Source organism: Misgurnus anguillicaudatus, chromosome 19 (genome assembly GCF_027580225.2).
Source record: "Misgurnus anguillicaudatus chromosome 19, ASM2758022v2, whole genome shotgun sequence".
Lineage (NCBI taxonomy): Eukaryota > Metazoa > Chordata > Actinopteri > Cypriniformes > Cobitidae > Misgurnus > Misgurnus anguillicaudatus.
The window spans coordinates 23,423,549-23,447,103 of NC_073355.2; the positions used below are offsets into that span (position 1 = coordinate 23,423,549).

At 38.4% G+C, this 23,555-nt stretch overlaps 1 protein-coding gene across 7 annotated transcripts in view; it reads left to right on the top strand.

Annotated features, from left to right (window-relative positions):
- The window catches only part of septin9a (septin 9a), a 113,827-nt gene that overhangs the window by 75,402 nt on the left and 14,870 nt on the right, over positions 1-23,555 (top strand). For 6 of the 7 annotated variants that reach the window (XM_055193357.2, XM_055193366.2, XM_055193381.2 and 3 more), the window contains 2 exons: positions 18,371-18,565; positions 22,759-22,887. In XM_055193357.2, the coding sequence (XP_055049332.2) occupies positions 18,371-18,565; positions 22,759-22,887 (324 nt within the window). Of the gene's footprint in view, positions 1-5,808; positions 5,959-18,370; positions 18,566-22,758; positions 22,888-23,555 lie in introns of those variants that run through there. The other variant, XM_055193384.2, reaches the window with a different exon arrangement.

Sequence of the window (23,555 nt, forward strand, 5' to 3'; positions counted from 1 at the left end):
ATCTAAAATATAAAACGTATTTACAAAAAAGTAAAGCCATTTTATTACGTTCTGGCCTCTCGTAAATTCTTCCATTCTTATTTAATCCACAAAATACACACATTCATTCTTTATCTTATACTGTATGCTATAAACATCTGTTGTTTCTATTTGCTTGACTGACAGTCACTGCAACAATAGCGTTACATGGCAAATAATCTAAATTTCATTTTTAAATTAACCTTTGAGAACCCACTGGGTCAAATTTGGCCGCTGTTAATTGCTGCTACCCAAAATCTTCTTTGGTTCACCAGGGTTAAAATTGCAAAATTCACCTAAAGTTAAGTAGTTTGCATCTCTGTGTTTGCTAATTATCTGTATTTTTTAATATAAGGACGCATTTTCTGTAAAATAACTTTGAAACAATATGCGTTTGTGTGTAAAGCACTATTCAAACATAGTGAACATAAACTCCCGCTTCTTTCATTTAATTGGTTGGAATGCTTCTCAGCTCTGTAATGTGATTGGCTGGAATTTGCGTTTCTCTTAAACACCGGCTTCTTAAAGCTTAAAATTCTTGCTCGGCCGTGTAATTTGATTGGTTGGGAGTCGTTCACTGCGGCTTCTGTGAACAGAAACTTTATTTTTATTTTTTATTTGTCAACATTTTGACACTGATCGTGTGCGCTGTTAGATCGCTGCACTAAGCGACTGTGTGTTTTGAAGGAGGCAGCAATGACAGCAGCGAGTTACAAGTGGGTCCAAATAAAAACACAGTGTTGTAATTGTTATTGTCATTACTCGTCTCTTACATGAATTAAAGCCAACCGGGCCCACATTGCCATGCGGCCCACAGGGAAAACTCTCGGTGCTCCAGATACTTCGTCCGCGTAACCTCTATATGTTAAAAATCTCACCGGCCCACTTAAAAAATTGACCGGCCTTTTTGGCATTTGCCAGAATTGCCAGATGGTCAATCTGCCCATGTCCTTCAGACAGCAACGGTGGACCACGTCACTTTCTTTCTCTCATTTCGGTGGTGTGGCGCACAGATTTTTTTTGGACAACCTAGTTAAGGCGATAGGGTTCCCCAGCTACGGCGGTCTGCCTAAACTGCAAAGTGCTGCTGGAAACCCTGACTCTATTGTCTGAACAGCAAAATGTTTTAGTAAAAAATTATACAGGTTTGTAATAGGGATGGGCATGAGTAATCGATTGCTTGAGTACTCGAAAACAATAATTGTGTATGTTTGTTTATTTATTTATTTTTGTGGTTATGGTGGCATTTGGATATCTGGTTGGCGTTACAAGCGCCTGTGGTAGTAAAGACTGGGTGCGTGTTCGACGTTGACTTAAGCTGTGCAGACCGGCGTATGACATCAGTACCATCCATGATTCAAAAGCTTCCTGTATGCACCCCGCCCCCAGTAAATTGAGTTCTCGTTTTTCAGACCTATGGATTAATCGAAATGAAAAATTGACATACATGTACATCCCTAGTTTGGAATGACATGACTGTGTGAGTAAATGATGACACAATGATTTGGGGAGGACTGTCCCTTTAACACAAAGCAAAGCTGGTCTCTTCAAGACTTTTTTTCCCCTTGAGTTCTTGGCTGTCCTGTTCACCCTTGTCTTGCCAGGGATATTAAAGAAGTCATCAAACAACCGCACAAGCTGAGTGTGTATTTAGAAAGCCGTGCCAGCGGCCTCTTGTCCTTTCATTGTCAGTGTGTCTGGCTGCTGGCCCTGGCTCTGCTGGGCCGTGGTGTGAGAGGGTTCCTCCGCAACTGTGAGCGTGTGATTTGTGCAACTCTCACCCTTTTACGAACCCCAGGATTCCTGTTTCTCCCACTTGGCCATTGCGATTTTGACTGTGAATGAGCATGTACAGCTGGGTCTCCTCTGCTGCTGTGTCAGGATCAAGGGGCCCTCTATGCCAGCTCCACACCATGGGTCAGGCGGACACAACTGGCGCAATTTGTGACGACAGCTTGTGGGCATATCCTATCTCATGGCTTGGTAAGGCTCCCGGGGAATAATGATATCTGTTCTTATCTGTCTGTCTGCATGTTTTTGAGGGGATAAACCTAACCCCAGCAGTGCGGGCCAAGCTGTTGATCAGACAAATTAGCGCTGGATGTGAGTATGGGGGTCATCGTGCAGTCAGAAGGATGTGGAGACAAGAGGTTGTAAAGCGATACCCTTGCTATTTGTTTTGAAGAATGTTGAGTGATAAGTCATCTGATAGCTCTTGCAACATATGTCAAGAATAATGGCTGTGAATGCTGTGGCCTGCTGTGACGTGCCAGCTTGCAGATGAATTCCCAGCAGTCTTTGACTTCCTGTAAAAAAACTAATTTTTTTGACAGTAAAGACATCGATTTTAAATTGGGAGGCAGCCAGATGTGATTTACTGATATTTCAGGTTGACCGGTTCATATAATTCTTCAGCTTGATTGGGTAAACAGATCTGATGGTATATGTAAAATCATATGCGTTTTTATACTTAAATTCAAATCCATGATTTACTGCTTTAGTAGTGTGACATATTAGAGGCTCATCTAATTCTTTGCAATAGTGCAGTCTTGTTGAGAAACTTGAGAGCCAGAATGGTCAGAACTCCTTAAAAAAAATTGCATTATGATGCATGTGACCCTGGAACACAAAGACAGTCATATTGGTCAATTCTGGGTAAATAAGCTTTCCATTCATGCATGTTTATGATATGACAATATTTGGCCGAGATACAACTATTTGAATATCTTAAATATAAGTCACAAGTGTGCAATAATCAAAATATTGAGAAATTCGCATTTGAAGATGTCCAACTAAAGTCCTTAGCAACGCATATTACCAATGAACAGCTTTGTTTTAGCGCTGTCTACTGGCTTACCACTGTAATGACATTGAAGAGAGTAGATGAAAACGAAAGCGGACATTTTAAGCTTTAAATAGATAACAATTTTGAGTGGGTATTCCCCAAAAAGCGAATGCAGGGTTTCCCGCAGAACATTTGTTAGTTAAGGTGATAGGGTTGGGCGGGTGGTTTGGGGCCGAGGCAATCAAAGGGGCGGGCGTATGCGTCATAATGAAAATTAAAATATTTTAATAAAATAAATAAATAAAATATTTATTTTTAAAACACTCAAATAAAACTTGATTTTGAAGAAACTATGACAAAAAATTAACACATACTAGATTATTAATGAATTAAAATTTAACGGACCACGTCTTATCTCATTTCGGCTGTGTGGTGCGCATGAACGCTCGCGGTGTGAAGAACATCTGCGCTATTCTCCGAGATGTTTTATCAACTGGCTACTCCAAACAGTGACGGTCCAGACCACGTCTTTCTAATTTCAGCCGTGTGGCGTGCTTCCCCGCTCACGGTGTGATGCGCGTACGCGCTATTCTCCGAGATGCACTTGACGGCCTTTGCAGCAAGGTTTTTTTTTTTTTTGGACGACCTAGTTAAGGCAGAAGGGTTTCCAAGCTTAGGTGGGCCGCCTTAACTGAAATATGCTGCGGGAAACCCTGGAATGTGTAGTTGAGTTTCTGTTTTGTTCACAAATTTTGCTGCATCACCTCACAAAAATAAAGTCTTGATAATTTTATGGTAGGAATTTTACAAAATATCTTCATGGAACATAATCTTTACTTAATATCCTAATGATTTTTAGTATAAAAGGAAAAACAATTATTTTGACCCATACAATGTATCTTTGGCTACTGCATGAATAAATATTCCCATGCGACTTACGACTGGTTTTGTGGTGTTAACATATCATCATTATCATGAAAAAAACCTCACACCGTCATTGGTTTGAGATTGTAGTCATCTAGAGGTCTAGTTATCTAATGCAGATCGGTTCATAGTTATTCAAGCCTGTTTGACTTCATATAAAGTAATAAGCTCTTTGTTTACTCCTGCGGTTTAAATAGGAAAAATATAAATTAACCACTGGGACCTTGATATGAGTTTGCAATCCCTGCCAAATTATGATCTAATAACAAACCCATTCAAACTTTAGATTGCTTCATATGGACTGGAGTCCCATTGCAACAAAGATGTGGGAAATGCAAATAGATGGCAATTATTGCAGCAGATGGATGTAATTTTATGTGTGCGATTGTGTAGAGTTAGGCTCTCTAATAATGTTGTGATGAGGCAAGCTATAGCTGCTCGAGAGCGATTATGTTTCTGAAATGCCGTCCAAACCCCAAAAGCATAAGATGTAATTGTTTCAAATACTAGATTCAAAAGAAAAACCAAATTGGCGTTTTGTTTCAGTGTGGCTGGATTCAAATGTGTTTCATATACTTGCTATTGAACATGCTTTTTATGTTGAAAGCCATTGAGGTTTTGTGCTCTCCGTGACATCTCTCACATTGTATTACACACTCTCACAACCATGCAAGTTGTGTCGTTGTAAAAGTGAAGCTTCGAGACGAATGGTTTGCATTAGTTTCACAGAGGAATAAATCAGCCCCTCTTTTTCAGCACAAAGGGCAAAAGTGGAAACAAAGATGGCGTAGCTCCATTGTTTATCTGCTGTGAGAGCTCCTCGCATAGAAACAAATGTCTCATATCCTCCCCCCTCCTGTCTTTCTCACATCTGCTTGCAGAGGTTTCCAGAGACTAAATTTGGAGCACGGTCAAAGACAGAGATGATGGTGGCCACACTTGCTGAACTGATTGACTTTAGTCAGCGTTGAAGGAAAGGCTAAAACACACAAACTCTGTTTTGCTGTTATCACTGTTGAGATACATGAGACATCTGATTACAGTAAAAACCGCAAGATCGCCTGCTGGCTCTTGTTGTAAAAGACGATCCGATCTTGCTGGGTTTCTGCATCTGGGAAAACTTTAGTGCCTCTTAACCCAAGGAAACAGTCATTTCCATTCTGAGGGAGAAATGCTCTTCCAATTAGGTAAATGCCTATGTTGTCCTAACCACAGGTTTGAATGCTTTATCTAGTATGTGGCCTTTAAAACATAGAGTTTCACAAGCACTTCAGAGGAAAAGCGGAAAAGGAGCCCCCCGGAAATGAGGGATTTGCCCCTGAGAAAACTGGAACACTGAGTTTGGAATTGTTGTAAACCCAGAAGGATTTATTTTCACTCTCTGCTAGTAAAACCCGTTGTTAAAACTCAAACCCCTCCCCCTGTAATGGGTGAAGAAAAGGATGTTTCTGTGTCATGGCACACATTTGAAATGACCACAATCGTTTTCCTAATTCTCCCTCAAATGTGCGACTTAAGTACAGCAGAGACTGAGTGTGAAACAGACAACCACAGCAATGTTTAGATCGAAATTAAACCTGACAGATGAACTCATTAACAGCTAAGATGCCGTTTTTGTTTAAGACCAAAAGTGTTTTTAACCAAAAGCATGCATAGATCTCCCCCCCCCCAATTTTTTTTTACTGTGTTCTTTATATAACTTTTGGTAATGTAAACATTTTAATGCTTTGTAAGTGGTTTCTAAGCCTCTAAAATTTCAGATAATTACACGCTTATCAAAATACACATGCACATGTGGATGTTCTTACAAATCAGCATCTCAAATTTTGCAGTAGTTTTTAATGCAACCACACTGATTTGGTTTCTCCCTGAATAATTGCGATCCCGCAAATTCTTGCAGTTGGAAGAACAACAGCTCGGCTCAGGTAATTCATACCTCATAAATCATCGGTGCTGGACAGTCTCAACTTTAAGCTTGGTCTGTTTTCTCTCACTTCAAGCCTGGAGAGAGATAGAAAGCCTGCCCCTAAGCTTTGTGCGTGTGCTTTGTCGGGCCTCCTGCTTTCTCTCCCTCTCTCTCTTTCTTTTGGCCATCTCTTTTTTTCACTGGAGTTAGAGAGGGGTGTGGTGAGTGTCACATGACACAATGTGGGCGGAGTCAGAGAGAAGCCTAGAGATTCCAGCTGAGGCTCACACTGGAGGTTTGAGGCTGAGCAGGGACGAGCAGGAGGGTAGGTCAACACACATTTCCTCTCTCTCTTCCTCTGTTTTTCTTTCTCTGTCACTTTATATCTACCACTGCTTAGGTTATGTATATTGCTGTTTGATGCCATTTCTCTTTTTTACAAGCTTGTTCGTGAAGCAACAATGTAGAGTGGTATCGAGCAATGAAAGTTTGCCTTTACTGAAAGTGTGTGTGTGTGTATTGGCGTGTCTGTTAATACATGTGCCTGCATATGTATGATTTTTCCATGTTCACACTCCGTCTGTTTTCCATGTTAGAGCTTCAGGGATGTTAAATCTGGGAAGTTCTGAGCAGGGGAGATTTATAGGGTCTGTAAGCATCTGTGAGTTTGCAAAGGGGGCGTGTTTGGCCTTTCCGCTCCTCTTTTTCATCTCTCACTCCCTGTCTGCACCTTTTTCCTTGGCCTTGTAATTAAACTGTGCAGGTTACAGGGCTGCGGGAGACCCAGACTCTCATTTGGTGTAATTTCACCTTTCCTAGGCCCCCCATCCACCTTTTCCTGGATGTTCTCTGTGCTGTGGGCTTTAGGGTGAATTTCATGAAGTCTGTGTCTGACATTTATTCCCAAGACCATTAGTATACAAGAATTTTATAATTTATATATTGTGGTCAATTGTTGATAAAAGCATTTATACATAATTGTAGTATGTTGTCTTTGTGGTTGAAAATATATTTAAGATTATAATCTAATAAGACTCACCATTTAATTTCTTGTAATTCTTATTATTTTGAAAAGAAAATGCTTATTTGTATCATGTTTATTTTTTTAATCGTAGTAACTTACTCAGCGTGTGCCATGTAGGTGCCTGCCCACATCCTGTAGCACACATTTCTCTTCCTCTTTGTCCTGGTTATGCCGGGTGTCCATTCATTCGGATCAGCATTTTCCATCGCTAGCAAACTGCCAGCAATTTGTGAAGTGAAAGTTAATGATAGAGATAACGTTTAATCCTTGTTGTCAACGGATTTGATATCCATCCACTTTAACCAGGTCACGGCTTAGTGATGACGTCACTAAGGGTGGAAATGTATTAAGTCGTCTTGTAGGTGGCCATTTGGAGCATCTCAAAAACATATTGAAAGTCACAAACAAAATGAAGCTGCTTTTCCTGTCTTTCACAGATTCCTAGCACATTTTGTCCTTTAACTCCAGAGGTCTCCTGGGACGATCTCGTTTTGATGAGTCATTTCATACTGCTTAGTGCTCAGGGCTCTATTTATGCATTTTCTCGCTCTCTTAACCCCACAGCATCAGACCTCCTGAGGGTTTCAACCCACTTCTACTCAAAACTACACATAATAGTGCTTTAGATGGAGTCTTGAAGGAAGGAAACCTTCTCAATAATTGGCTTTGTTGGGAATATTCATGCTGTTTGTTATTGTTCTGCAGTGAGGCCGAATGGGAGAATGTGTCAGTTTGGCAACGGCTCTGAGGTGTCATGAACACCTGCCCTGCATATGAGATTAATGTATTCCTGAACCAGACTTTGCTGTGTCTGTCCCAAACCTGTGTGACTTGTGTTGATTTGCATTGCAAAGTATTGAAGAGCGTCTGTGTTTAACGGATGGAAGGGATATAAAAGTCACGACTCAGGCATTTGTAAACTCTTTATAAGACTCATTCAGTTTGTAAGGATCTTGCTCCTTTCAGCATGCAAATTCTGTCCTAAATAAACTTTGTTTTCATACAGGTTAACTTTATTACAGGCTTCCTTCTGCTTTAAAGTCAAGGTTTTATTTAAAGGGGTGATTCAATGGTATTTCAAGCATTCTGACTTATTAACACAGTTAAAGAGTTGTTTCCTCGTGCTAAACGTAGGCAAAGTGTCAAAAAAGCAGTTGGGCGTGTTACAGAGTATTTCTGTGCCGATTGCACTTCGCCAGGGTTCGTACAAGTTTCGGAATTTTTTTTTCGATTACTGGTCCAGCTGACGTTTCAGGGGCTTCTATACATATCACTTATTTTTATGGGCACTTCCCCCTGAAAACCCCGCCCACTCGTCAATCAGCGGGAGACGCTAGAACTTGCAAACATCACATTATGCGACAGCTTTGTTAAATTTCAAAACTCAACAACGGCACGAAAGAAGTGTGTTTTTGGATGTAAGGAGAAGAAAGCCAGTCTTATGGATACAATGGATATAGTTTATTATCCGGGTAGCAGCGGAGTTTTGCGTGTGTGTTTGTTTAATGCTGGATTTCATTGAAAAGTCCCAACCGGGTCATGCGTTGCATGCGGTAAGTAAGACTTCTGTGTTATGTTCGAAATAGGCACGTGCATATTATATAAATGACACGAACATGTAGTGAATCATTAGTTATAAGTGTTGTATAGTGTTGTGTGACTCGTACTCGCTCCTCCCGCGGTAGTAACTCCCCCTTCTTCATTTTTTGTATGTTATCCGAAAAATTCGGTAAAGCTAATCTTTCTTTTATAAATCTCATTAAACTAAAGACTCTTCGGAGATATAAAGGATGTAATGCTACTCTATAGGTACTCCAGATTAACATCAGAAATGCAGAAACGGCGTGTGTTATGTGAGCTTTAACATAGCAGTATATAATCATAAGATCCTTTGCAAGGATAAAATAACACAACTCAAGATGTTATTATGCATATTTGAAGAATCAAATCACTACATAGCTCACTGTTAAAGTTTATCTATTGAACTGATTCTAATGAAGTAATTTGGGTCATTTTAAGTGGCCTTTTCAGCAAGAGGAATTTGATCTCTCATGTGATTTTGTTTTTGCCAATAATTTTCCGCATTGTAGAGGTTCATCAGCTTTGCCTTGATTTCCACCGGCCGCATTTTTTCTGCATGTTGTAGACTAGAGGGTCTTGGTTTCACCTTGAGGTCAGATTTAGGAATCTTTGAACTGCCCGTTTGTAATTCCAAAGATACACTTTAACCTCACTGGACTACTGTTGGCTCATTTGTTAGGAATGCCATGAACTCATTTTCAAATTCTGTATCACTCAAACTATGTTGTGCAGGTGGCTCATGTATGCGTAGTTGACTAGTGGAGGGAATCGAGAATGACTTCATTTCTAGTAAAAGCTTTTTGGCAGAAGATGCACCCTTTATGCATTTACAGTTCTGGCGGTCCATCACATTTGCAGTAAGCAACATAACATTAAATGTCAGTGAGTTTATTATCTAGGTCGCTTATTTTTGTTTCTGTTTCTTTAAACATGAAACTTGATCAGTGGAACGTTTTGAAATGTTTCCTGTTCCATCTGAATGAACTAATGGATGTTTTTCACACTATCTTTATCACCCACTTCGTTCTTTGCCAGTTTGCGATTATGATATCCTTTACTTCCACACATATTTCCATTGTGCATATGACACCATCTGCTTGTACAACCCCAAGCAACAGGTCAGTCAACCCATGAGTTTAACACCCTGTGTTTGTGTAGATTTAATTTCCCAACTGCATTGAACTTCTCTCTGCGGGAGTCTATGAGTTTGCTCATTCCCACTTTCTCCCTTTGTCCCCATCCTCGCTTGGTCATTAGTGTTTGTTTCTCCCTGCTCTGATCTTGCCACTTTCCAATATGTTTGTAGTTTGCCAGAGCTTAATCATAAACTTTTAAATAATTGTATGCATGTTGTTGTAAAATGCATTTCCCCAGGCTTAATTCCATGTAGAGTCTTGTTTTCCAAAGGCAAGGAAGGTTGTAGGAAACCAATGGCTCCCTACAGTAATGTCTATATTTGTCCTGCCTTTGTTTTTTAATAGTTTGAGTGGCTTTTAAATCTCTTTCCTTTATTTATATGTTAGGAAATGTGCAAGTAGAAGATCAGATGTATTTTAAGGGTCGTGACCAGTTTTCCAGAGCTCAGAGGAAATGTCCTATAAGTTGAAGTTATTGCTTTTACATGAATGCATTTGATATGACGTTAATGGGTGTCTGGTCATCAGGACACATGGAAAAACTCTGAGAAATGTCTGTTTTTCTCTTCTTCCTAGAGAGATAACTTGATGCTAAGATTAGATCAGAGCCCTAAAGACGTGCTTCACAGGATGTATACCTTCAACCCTTATCAGTTTTGGCCCAATATAATTTCTGTGTTTTTGGCAGTTAGAAGCCAAAATTAAAACGTTTTGTGAAGGTGGCATTTATTAAAAATGTATGTTGAAGACAGGAAGTGACCAATTCATTAGAGGCAGGAAGTGACTAATTCCTGAAATATGATGTGACTTAGGGGTTGTGGATTCCCCCCAGACTGGGATGAGATAATTTTTCTTCAGTGCAACATCTCCACTTCTGCAAATCCTCAGGGTCCACTTTACAACTGTCCCACTACGGGCACAGTCTGTGATTTGCAGCTTTTACCTCAGGCTGTAAGGAATAAATCAGTTGTTCAGTCTGACTTCCTCTTTTCCAAGTCTCTTAACTGTGGTGTTGGAGTTATTGGCATATGTTTACAAAGTTATGGAACACTTGGACTTTTTTGCTTGTAATTGAAAACAGAGTGACTAGCGGTGTCCAGGTCTTGAGTTTTGTTTCTGTCCTTTGAGGATCTTTCGGTGAACTAAGCACTTTGTTATGCAAAACACTAATTTAACAACAAAATGTTGTATTCTCACTGATGAGAATTACTGTTAGTTGTTTTTAATGGCGGAAACTGTGATTGGTTTTCATTATGTCAAGAATGTCAAATGTTGTTTTGATGGCATGTTTTTAAACAACGTGGCAGCCATACAAAAAGCAAATTCAGTAAAGATCAGTTGAGCCCGCGAAAGTGTCGTTTATTTTGCAAATGCTGTCTGTATTCACAAAGAATAATGCAAATAAGGAAACAATGCAAATGCTGCTACAATGGCATGATCTATAATTGCAAAGAAATGATGATCTAAAATCTTATTTACATAGAAATTATAAATGTGTGTGCTGAAAATTTTATTTAATCTAATTGAATCTTTTAAACATGGTAAGGAGCATCGCATTTCCGGCTGACATCAGAGGTATTTAGGCCAATCACAATTACAGATTAGCTGGCCAATCTGTGACGCTTTTCAGATTGATGAGCTTTGTACAACATCAGAGCGTTTGAAGAAAGCAGTATATCTGGAGCTACAAAAATGTACTGTATGTGGAAAATGTGGTTTTAACCATAAACCATGCGAAAATGAAATGGGTGCAATTTAACAGAAACATTTTAGGAACTACAGCTAAAGCTTGATTTATTTGTGCCTGTAGCTAAAAAAGCCTGTGAGTAAACACTTCATAAAAGCTCTAATCAAAGAATAATTTACACTGCAGGTGTTTTTAGAAATTTATGCATTAGCATTTAGCTTAAAGGAGCATTTCACCTGTAGAAACATTAATCTTTATTGAACGTGTGTCATATTTGTAGTCGAAATGTAACATTTAGAATTTGGTGCCTATTTGACAGAAAAAAGGGGTGTTTGTAGTCTCACCCCCTCAACAAAGGTATTTGACTTCCTGCTTTCAGTGATGCAAAATGATGATTTTTACATCATTGAAAGAAGGAAGTGCAACACTGAAATCTGTATTTCTCCTTTCTCAGGGGAAACTGATGAAATGATGCACGACCATTCAAAAACATGACTGGGGTTCTAACTATACAAAACTCAATGCAAATGGGTGAAGTGTCCCTTTAACAGGCTTGCTTAGCCAAACAGCATTGTCCTTTATTTACGTCATTGCTTCAACATAAAAAGCAGCCGAAAGTGGCCTCAACCTCTTTGTTGCGTGTTCCAGAGGGCAGGGTTTGTGTAAATTTGGGGTTTGTGATGTCACTTATCCAGGAAGAACCTCACTTGTTGTCTATCCAGTTGTTCGTTTGTAGTTTATGAGAAGTGATTTCTGTTTTACAAAATATCTCCATTTGCATTGAACTTTGAGCATTGTAACTTTGCAAAAGTGAACTGAAGAAAATGGGAAATGCTAAATGGGTAAGATATTCGATATGCAATACAATATGCTTTAAGTTTATAAAATGTATTTAAACTATATTAAAAAAAAATGTATCGACTGAAAACTTTTACTTTACACAACTTTAAAAGAATAAAAACATTCAGTTTTTGTTAACCATTGAGCGTGGACTAAATGGAGTGGCTTCATAGAGACAGCAATTGAGGGTTTGAGGCAGGTGGTAATAAGAAGTGCAGCATTAATATAGATTATAAAAAGTAAAGTGTTTTTTGAATCATCAAATCATGTAAATGTACCCCAAAAACCAACTAAATGTAAAATGACATAATAGTACCTCTTTAAAATGCATTTGCACCCGGTGAATGAAGCCTCTCATGGTTCTGATGTTTTCTCATCCAGGAAACATCTCATCTGCAGATGCAGGAATTTCGCATTTACCTCCCCACTCAGCCCTACTTTGTTTTTCTCTGTGGGTGTTTCAGTGTTCAGATGACCTGTCTAGCTGTTATCTCCTCAGGCATGAAGTCTGATAGCAGCTGAACCCCCACAGACCTGTCAGTTCACACTGTTTCTGTCACAGCTGTTTACATGGTGATGACTGACAGGAATCAGATAGATGATTGCTTGCATTTTTACAAGAGCCTTGTGCTCTTTCTTTAATGAAGAATCAAACTATTGCATATTCAATTATAAATCTATGTTTTTGTGCCTTAAAGAAATAGTTCACCCTAAACGGAAAAGTATGTGATCATTTACTCACCCTTGTGTCCTGTCAAATAATCCACATTGGTTAATATTTTCTGTAGAACATAAATAACAAAACTTTATATTTCATGTGAACTGTCAGTCACTAAGATTCTGCTTAACATCTCCTAACATATATGTTTGATGGAAAACAAAGCCAGAATTTAGTTTTTCAGGAGAACTTTTCCTGTAAATTACTAAAAATCAAGAGTCTAATACATTTCTGTGGGGACATAATCGACACATGAAGTCTGTTATATTCCATCATAGTCTTTATTTGGAATACTGACACACTGATGTGATTTTAATGATTTCCAGCTGTTTTGCTTATTTGGCATGGCTTTGTCATGCCCGGGTTAATGTTACTGCAGATTTATGGGGTCGCTTTTCATGCACGCAGGCACCTGCGTTCAGAGCTCCATTTACAGGCATGTAATTCAGGCTGTAGGGTCAGTTTATTTTACCGAGTTACACAATTATATCTCTCAGGAAAAACGTCACGCGTGGTCCTGGATGAAGGGAAATCGTAGATTCGTAGGTCATCTTGCTCCTCTGCTGTTGTATGGGAGTTCAAGGGCTTTCCGTATGATTCACAGTGATGGGTGATTGTTTTGTTCCAATAGCTGCTGTTGCTGATCCAAGAACAGATGGAAACGAAAATGTGTATAAAACAGTTCTGAAGAACTTGAATTGCAGCGGGGTGATTCTTGCGAAATTAGACTTATGAGGTGTCATGAAACATTTTGAAAAAAAGTAAATGCAAAGTAAGAGTATCAAAATAAGAAGCATACAGTTACAAACAACTTTTCATGTACTATTTTGCACATGATTTCAAATGACATCATACAAACCAATTTTGTTGTTTTTCCACATTTAAGGGGAACATTTTCATTACCGCAACATGTCCATGACTGGATTTGGGTCCTTTGACGTGGAAAATTTATAATTAAAAAATCTAAAATAAAAAGCTTCAGTGCACGTTATACTATAAACATTTACAGTAAATAAACATGGTATTTGGTGATACTTGGTAAATTTAATAGTAAGGAATATAAATGTGTCCAAGACCAATTTTCTCATCCTCCGCAACAATTTTCAATCATTGTTGGAAGGGACATAATTGACTGTGACACTCAAGATGGCTAGCATGTAAGCAGTTCTTATTTTTTCTCTCCAGATAAAAGTTTAAATTTTGTTTGTCGTAGTACCTAGACAACTTTTTAGTTCTCATTACCGAAATGAGTTTGTAAATGCACATATTTAATGTCATATGTTGCGGTAATGATAATTTTTTTATGATGATAATCTAAAAAATGTAAATAATTCTATAGGAAATATTTTTAAAATTCTCTAAAAAAATAATGGTTATAGTAAGTTCAGACCTTAATCTTATATGTGCAAAAAAATTGTCTTCAAGGGCTTTTTAAAAATTCTGATGCTGGACACCTTCTAAATCTGGATTTCGTGAGAATCACCACGTGTTGCTAAGAAATCCGTCAAACTCAACAAACTGGTGTGATTGGGTTAAAGGTTTTACTGTTATTATATTGAGAATGCTTGACTTGTGTTTAGTGAAGTATGCGCCTTTGTGGTGTTTGTGAATTCCTTTGTCAATACAGGTGGGCTTTTTCGAAGCCTCCAGCTATTGTGAAAACGACTACAGTCATTGTGCTATTAGGGGTGGAACAATACATGTATTCGTTTCGAACCGAATCTGTACGGGGGTCACGGTTCGGTGCATGAATTTAAACGGAGAATACACGGTATGAAAATAAAAAAACGTGCGTGCAAAATAATTAATGTAATGTTAGATACGCGGGTTCTTTATGGACAGCTAATCTGTTGCCCTGCTTTAGCTCTGAAGCTCTGATTGGCGCCGATGCAGCCGAGCTCCGCCTATGTATGCGCTCTATCAGAGCCCGTCTACATTCTCTGGCACTCTGCATTTTTTTGTCACGTCGATGCCGGTCCAGTCAGTGAATGAGCAGCCGACAGCGAGTATGGCAAGTGGTGTTCCACAAGAGTCTCTTTCCGCCAGCCTCTTTCAGATCGCAAGTTTGGCAAAACTTCAGTTTTCCAGTCAGTTACAATAGTACAGGCGAGAGATTGGTGGAAAAGACGAGGACCTTGCATCGGCGTTGTTCAGCAGTTGTTAGGTATGTGAGTGGAAATACATCTAATCAGGGCTCTCAAGTCTCACGCATTCACCTTGACAAACACGCATTTCAGTCAGTTCAAACGCCACACTTTGTATTTCTCACGCTGAGAAGTAGGAGATAAATTGTCCTGCTATATACAACAGGCATACGCAGGGCAGTTCTGTCTAGTTCAGCTGCTTTCAGTTTTTTAAGCGTGCTCAACTTTACGCAGCGCCATCAGGGTCAGAGTACCGCGAGAAATCTTGCGGAGGAGGCTGATTTCAAATCGCTCTCGCGTTACTCTGACGTCATCCACTTGTCGTTTCTTGCAGCGCCTCGTGAAGTCGTACACACCTATTAATTCATCCTACAAGCCTATTTTTTTGTTCTTTAGTACATTAATATGAAATAAGGCCAAAATGTAATTTTAAAATGTATTTAGGTAACACTTGTAATACATTTGAACCCATATTTGTATGAAAGATGAGTACAAGATTACTTAAAGAGGTATACATTTTTGAAATACGAGATAGTATGTTAAATGCATTTCAGTTCATATTCATGACATCTGAAAATAACACTGATAAGGACACCTATGTTTTTAAGATTAGTACTAAAAAAATGCCTTCTTCATTTTTGTTTTGCTTTTCCCTCCATTGTACCGAAAGTGAATCGAACCGTGGCGCCTGAACCGAGGTACGAACCGAACCGGGACTTCTGTGTACCGTTCCACCCCTATGTGCTATTGTGAAGAGCTTCGTTTGGGGTATTAGGATGCCGGACATTATTGTGAGCTTAAGAGGATCACCACCACGGCCTCCTGAGTGCAGGTTTGGGGATGTGAAAGCTGTATGTGGTGACCTTACAAAGATCCCATCTGTGGAAACTATAGCAGCAAGTTAAGCTTTGCATAGCACGATGTCTTCAGAGAGCTCCTCGCCTTCATATGGAGAACCTTAGAGAGCATTTTTCATGTTGTGATGTATAAGATCATCTTCTACTAGTCAACAATATAAGGGTGATTCTCTCATAAGGGTGTCCAGCATCAGAGTTTTTAAAAAGCCCTTTTTTTTTTTACATAAGATTATTGTCTGAACTTACTATAACCATTATTTTTAGAGGATTTAAAAAATATGTCCTATAGAATTATTTACATTTTTTTAGATGATCATTGTCAAAAATTATCATTACCACAACATGATATTACATTAAATATATGCATTTACAAACTCGTGTTTTGGTAATGAGAACTAAAAAGTTGTCTAGGTACTATGACAAACAAAATTTCAACTTTTGTCTAAAGAGAAAAAATAAGAACTGCTTACCTGGTAGCCATCTTAAGTGTCAGTCAATTATGTCCCTTCCGACTAATTCTTATTTTTGAAATGTTAGTTCCTTGAGGGCTTAAACAATGATTGAAAATCGTTGCTGAGGGTGAGAAAATTGGTCTTGGGCACATTTATATTTCTTATTATTGTCTTTACATTTACCAATGATCACCAAATACCGCATGTTTCTTTACTGTAAATGTTTATAGTATAACATGCACTGAAGCTTTTTATTTTTTAGATTTTTTAATTATACATTTTTTATTGGACACATTGCGGTAATGAAAATTTTCCCCTTAAATGTGGAAAAAACAACAAAATTGTTTTTTTTTTTATCAAAATGTTTCATTACCCCTCATAAGTTTTATTTCACGAGAATCGCCCACAAATGCTCACTTTTAAAAGCCCTTTCTATTCTGTCAACTCATTTATACACAGTGCCACAGTCAATGCGGATGCCACAGTCAATGCAGGGAACGTGCCATTTTGTTGCAGACGTACTCTCACTTATACTTTCATTGGTTGTGACCATAAAGACCAGAGATGATCCTTCAGTACACTTTTGGGTCATTTTAAACCCCTGCAATAAAGCAGTTTTTTACTCTGTGCATTCAGCTTGTATTTACACAGGAGGTGGATGTTGGGGTTAAAGCAGTGGAATGTATAGGACAGGGAGATTCCTGCCCTGACCTGGCTGAATGGAATGGAGGAGGGGAAACACAAAGTTTTAAATGCCGAGTTGGGAATGTAAAACTGAGGAAGTGGTCTGTTGGCCCTAAGAGGTGATAGCTAGGTGTGTCTCCTCAACACATGCAGTATAACTGCAGTATAAACAGTGTGGCGGAGAAATAAAAATCCCTCTTCATTCAGCCTTCTACATATGACTGGTCAGGATAAAGATTGCTGCTGACATGCCTAATGTGCTACATGCTTGCCAAGTCTTTTCTGAACACTTACTTTTTTTACAATCTGGACAGAGGAACTGAAATCTAGCTACACAGACAGCGTACCGTCTGTGAAAACCAGCATCTTATGAAATGTGAAACCTCGTAAGTGACCAACATCCACTACAACACATCATTAGCACTCAACGACACAGGGAATGAATTTGCTTTTGATTTTAAGGGTTTGGTCTTTGCAAATTGCTAAGCTAGTATGTGATACTCTAATAGGCAAAACAAAATATGCACACACATTAGATAAAGCTATTTATTATTCCATTAAGCAATTTTTGTCAGTATATTTCAGGATTAAGTGGAATATTTATTCATTTAAAAAGAACGTTTCTCTTGCATAGTCTGCTATCGAACATTGCAATGCATTATGGGATTGATTTCTTACCTGGAACAAGATCAGCTGATCCAGGTATGCGTGAGAGTGTTGTTAGTGAGTCTTTTGTGCACTTTTCTATGCTAAAAGAATGTGTTATTGTTTCCCAGGTTTATGTTGTGTTTCCAGGCTGCACCAACCAAAGGAAGCTCAGGGCAAACTTGTCAGCATGTTTGAACATGGAGACGTTTGACTGTATGTAATAGGAGAATCAATATGAGTGTATCAAATAGTGAGACATAAACATCTTTACTCACTGCTGGTTTAGCCTTGCCATCCTGGCGGCCTTGATTCCAGACATACCGTATCGGTTACTGTTTTTTTGCTGACTGTTGCACTGGCATACCTGTAATGGTGAAGAGTATCTGGGGAAGAGCTCGTCTTTTGTGAAGTGAGGAATCCTGTGGCTGTGGGTTTTCTGGCCAGGTGCCCTGACGAGGTGGAGAAGAGCCAACAGGCGCTCTAAATAAATCTACCATTGGATCAGATTACTAATTTAAAAGTTTTCAACTGCTTTAGGGGTTTGCTTTTGGGACAGCAGGTTGTGTGATGGAGCCCGCTGAAGAAAAAGCTGCGTTGATTGTAGTACAGCTTATTAGAAAGGAGATTCTAAGAAAGTTGATTGAATAGCATTCAATTCATATCTGTAGAATTTGATGATGATTTTATGAGGCTTTTGTGGCTCCTGATGTCCTTTATTCATGAATGAGGCTGGTGGGAGTTTCTGTTTTGGAGAGCAGGTGTTTTTAATCTAGAATTTGCGACGTTCCAATGTGAGCTTCCTGTGTTTATATAATGCATACATGGCTTGAGGTTTTTGTATGTTGTGACAATTTATTTTTTCTATTCTTGAGTTTTGGAATCATTATTTTTAGCCATTTGCTCAGTTGTGTAATCCTCATAGTGATGTTTCCTGCATTAGTAACTGGCATCTTCTCATGTCTGCAGGGTCAGAGGTCATATCCAGCTACAGCAGCAGCAGCAGTAGCATTATGGCAGAGTCTGTTATACCAGAGATGCCCTCAGCCATGTCCCTGGAGAAGTCCAGGATGGACTTCAGCTACGTGGGCATTGATGCAATCCTGGAGCAGATGAGGAGGAAGGCCATGAAACAGGGCTTTGAGCTGAACATCATGGTTGTTGGTCAGAGTGGTTTGACTTCCTAACATCTTTGACTGATCCTCACAAAAGATCTGAGATTAATTTACTTTTTTTTTTAATCTTAATATTTGAGTTAATTATCTTAATGATGTTATTAATATTTAATTACCGTATTTTCCTGACTATAAGTCACTCCGAAGTATAAGTCGCATCAGTCAAAAATGCGTTTTGAAGAGGAAAAATATATATATAAGTTGCAGTGGACTAAACGTCGCTTTTATTTAGAAAATTATTTTACAGAATCTAAGGTGAAGAATAGACATTTAATCTGAAAAGTTATTCAACTAAACAACAGCACACAGAACAGCAGGCTGAATAGGTGTCTGTACGTTTTGACGTTTAAGTCGCACACAGCTGACTATAAATTCCAGAACCCACCAAACTATGAAAAATGTGTGACTTATTGTCCAGAAAATACAGTAGTTAGCTTCCTCTCGGTTAAACCGTTTAATTGTTCTCAAGGTTAAATAAATACGTACTGATACTGCATATGTACTGGTATTGGAACAGTATACTGTAAAACATACCTATTTCACAAGGTGGCTAATTCATGTGAATTTTTTATCTAATTTATATGTATTAGTATGATCTGCTTTCCGCCCCAGTGATGGGGTTGGGGGAATGGTTGTTTGTGCTGTTTTTATATAATTATACTTTTTTGTACGATTTATATCTAATATTTTTAATTTAATGTTTACTTTTCAGACATTAGTCTAAATTTTATTTTAAATCACATTGGAATTTTTTCCACATTGGAAATTGTAATAATAGCCTTGCTATAAAAATTTGTGTAATTTAGGCTTTTTGAAAGCTTTGGTGAGTTAGGGGGAGCCGTTTCTTGCTTTAACCTTGAATAAAACCAGCTTATGGTAATCAAAGCCTCAATTTTCCATAACACTTGCAACCACACGCCCCCTACGCAATGAAATTACACACAGGCTATCTCAAGGAGTGCTTGGTTAAATACCACCAGTTTCACTGTGTCATGTTACATCTACATTTGTGTGTGTTTGTGCGTTTATGCATGTGCATGTGTGTCGATGCACTTATGAGTATTATTGTGTGTGTTATGGGACCTGTGTTATTGCAGTGTATCAGTTTTTAGTAGGGGTGCACGGATAAATGCTGATTTACACTAATAATACGTAGACGATAACTATTCTGAATCGCACGGCCGATATTATTCACAGCTATTTCATGTACTACGGCTTTTGATCAGTAGGCTAAGTCCTTATCGATCTGATATCACTGTTAGTTTGAGTTGTTAAAAACATGCATTTGAAAAAGCAACATTCGTAATCATTATACATTTTCTTTATTATCATGAAAATCCCTGAAACGGTTTGAAGAACAGCAATTTAAAAAATATATCCTTAAGCCATTTCCTGGAGCTGGGTGTCATAGCTGCTTGTGTGTGGTTCTGCAATCCGAGCAAAAGTAAAATGAGCCGAGCCGCGTCATGCAGAGTAAATTAGCAGACACATATTAGCTTTGTTCTGTGACTAGTATTATAATGTACTGTATGTTGCGGGGACAGTTGCTGTGGTATTCTGAGCATTTGTGGTACACTGCAATAAAGACCATTTTTAAATGCATTTATTAGTAATAAAATAAAGAGTAAAGTTTTTTACTGCAAAGTATTAAAGTACGTAAACCGTAGGCTTAAACTGTGTGGTCGCATTCGTTTTTTAAAATCCGAGTGGCTTTAAAGGTGGCTCATCCGATTAGTGGGGCTGTGACGATTAATTGTGTGTCCCATTTAAAATACCTGTCTGAAATCGATTCTGAATCAATTGGCTGTGCCCTCTTGTCTTTTGGATGTTCCGGGATTTTATGTAATTCATTAAAATTAATTCATTGAGAAAATGCGCATTTGCACGATTAATCCTCACAGGCCTACCGATTAGATTTTAGAGTCACAGCTTTCAAACTATATTTATATTTGCCTTTTGAACACTCAAAAAATATATAACATTTTTCCATGTCGGTGAAATTTGTAGAGTTATGGAAATGAGAAAGGAAATGGAAAGGAAAAAGTGTGTGTATTTAATAATGTGGCACAGAAGGCTTTAGCTTATTGCAACCATGTTAATGGAGGTGATACATCTTGATCACATTTAGTTTAAGGTAATACGGACCCACTTGGAAATGTCAGAAAACATTCATCTCGTTTCCCAATGGATTTGCTGACGTAGTTCTTGCACTAAATGTAAAATGATTTATGTTGTGTTTATAAGAGACAGTAATTAGAAACTAAGTTCAAGAAAGCAAAATGAACCTGCCATTTTGCGTAAAGCATGGCGCTCTGGGTCAGTGTTGCCAAACCCATGTTGATTTAACCCAGTCAGAGCTGAGAGCGCCAACTGTCTTTAGTTCCTGTTCCCGGCCAGCCAGCTGCAAACACATTTGTTCTCATCTGACTCCTGTCTCTTACTCAATCACACATTTTTTATATGTTTGATTGATAAGAGCATCTGGTCTTGCTTATGCATTTGCTGAGGATGTTTGGCCACTTATGTGAGGAGCTACTCTTAAAGGAATAATACACACAAAAATTGTGAGATCTCTCTACATTGTCTTTCTTGTTTTTAACAGCTGCTCTTGTAGTTTATATACCTATATCACTTTGCTTTAAAGGGATATTCCACTTTTTTTTTAAATATGCTAATTTTCGAGGTAAACATTTGATTCTTACCGTTTTGGAATCCATTCAGCTGATCTCTGGGTCTGGCGCTAGCACTTTTAGCATAGCTTAGCACAATCCATTGAATCGGATTAGACCATTAGCATCGCACTAAAAAATAACCAAAGAGTTTGGGTATTTTTCCTATTTAAAACTTGACTCTTCTATAGTTACATCATGTACTAAGACCGACGGAAAATTAAAAGTTATGATTTTCTAGGCAGATATGGCTAGGAACTGTACTCTCATTCTGGCCTAATAATAAAGGACTTTGCTGCTGGAACATGGCTGCAGCAGGTGTAGTGATATTACGCACTGCCCGAAAATAGTCCCCTTGGTTACTTTCAATAGCAGGGGACTATTTTCGGGCAGTGCGTAATATCACTACGGATTCCAAAACTGTTCGAATCAAATGATTAACTTTAGGGGAGCTGGAAAATGAGCATATTTTCAAAAAAAGTGGTGTCCCACACATAATGCTAACGTACATAATCTATTTCATTAAAGGCTACTCATGTTATCCTACATTTTTAAGAAAGGATGTGTTCATTATTTACACATTGTTTGGATTTGTTTTGTGTTATCCTATTTAAAGGCGGGGTGCATGATTTTTGAAAAACACTTCAAGAAATCAAGTCGGGCCGAGTACCCAAACACACTTGTAGGCCATCAGCAATAAGGAGCACGTCTACTAACTGACATCGTTGCCTGGGTTGTGTATGTGTGGGGCGGGTCTATCAAAAGAAGGTCCAGATTCTATTGTGGTAGGGGTGTGTTTGTTTAGGTGATTTCAAATGTCAACATTGGCTTTCAGAGATCATGCACCCCGCCTTTAACACATTATTTGTCATTTCTTGTTGATTTTTTAAAATAAATAATAATATATAAATAAATTAAAGGGACAACACAAGATGTGTTAAAACAATACAACGTGTGTTGTTCCAATAATAACACAGAGATGTTAGACATGTGCTGTTTTAACACTTTTGTTTTAGGAGTGTATGAGTCAACTATATGAACCATCCTGTGTCACCCTGCCCACATGTTGTCCCAGTAGTATCATATCAGAACAAGCTGGGTTAAGATTACAAGAAAAAAGCAGACTCCCTCATTACAACAACGTGATAAACTCGTGGCTGACAGATGTGAGCTAGCAGAGGTTAAAGAAGACCACAAACTCCTTTAAAAGACATGCTAACTTCAGTCAAACCACAGGACAGCCTGAGAGAAAGAGTCACTCGTGGTCTGTGGATGAATAAGATCTATTCAGACCAAATGTGGAACAAATATGTGCAACAAATCACAGACGAAAGAATGTGTTGAAGAATTAAGTCTTTATATTAAATTGAGTATTTGAGAAATTTAGAACTGACTAGACCTTTATGTTTCAGTACAGTTTATATTCATTTTTAGGTGTGGTGGTGGTGCTCTCTTTTTCTTTTTTTGGTTATGTTTAATACTAATTTGAATTAATTTGTCTATATGTGTATAGGTCAGAGTGGATTGGGAAAGTCCACATTAATGAACACACTCTTCAAGTCCAAAGTGAGCCGTAAGTCTGTCCTGGGCACAGCTGAGGAGAAGATCCCCAAAACCATTGAGATCAAGTCTATCAGTCATGGTAAATATACACAAGCGCATTCAATTTTTACATAATCATCAATAAGTGTATCATTTAAACAGGGCCCACCTATTATAATGTTAAAGTCGCCATGAAACTGAAGTAAAGATTGTCTTATTTTCCCCGTGGTGACCTGTATCGGAGTGAAAAGGCTTTTGAAATGAAAAAAGGTAGGGCTGGAAATAAATTCATCCATCGAGAACTGATTGGATGGGTTGAAGTTGGGTCATGTTACTACAGTATTTGCTAATCACTAGGCCTTTTCACACAGACAAAATACATGGAAAGTGCACCTGGATTTGTCCCGGATCGTTTGATTTTTGGTTATTTCACACTGCCAATGATTTTCCGAATCTATACATGCGTTCACACACATACCGTAAAGATCCCTTAAAGACACCTGCCGTGTTTAAAGTCCTGCACTTGGTAGTTTTTTTCTTTGCAGCAACTAAAGTTGGCTTATTATCCGTTATTTCTCTTTCCAGAAACCTATCGCATGCATTTTTGTTTATGATAAGTTTATAAAGGAGTGTGTTAACGTGCTTTTTTAGTATGCTGGTGAATGACCTCAGCTTCAGAGTGGATATTTGATGAGCTTCCTGATCTCTGCTTCATTACAGTTTGCAGATTTCTCATTGTGAATGTTAATGTCCTTTCAAAACCACCGT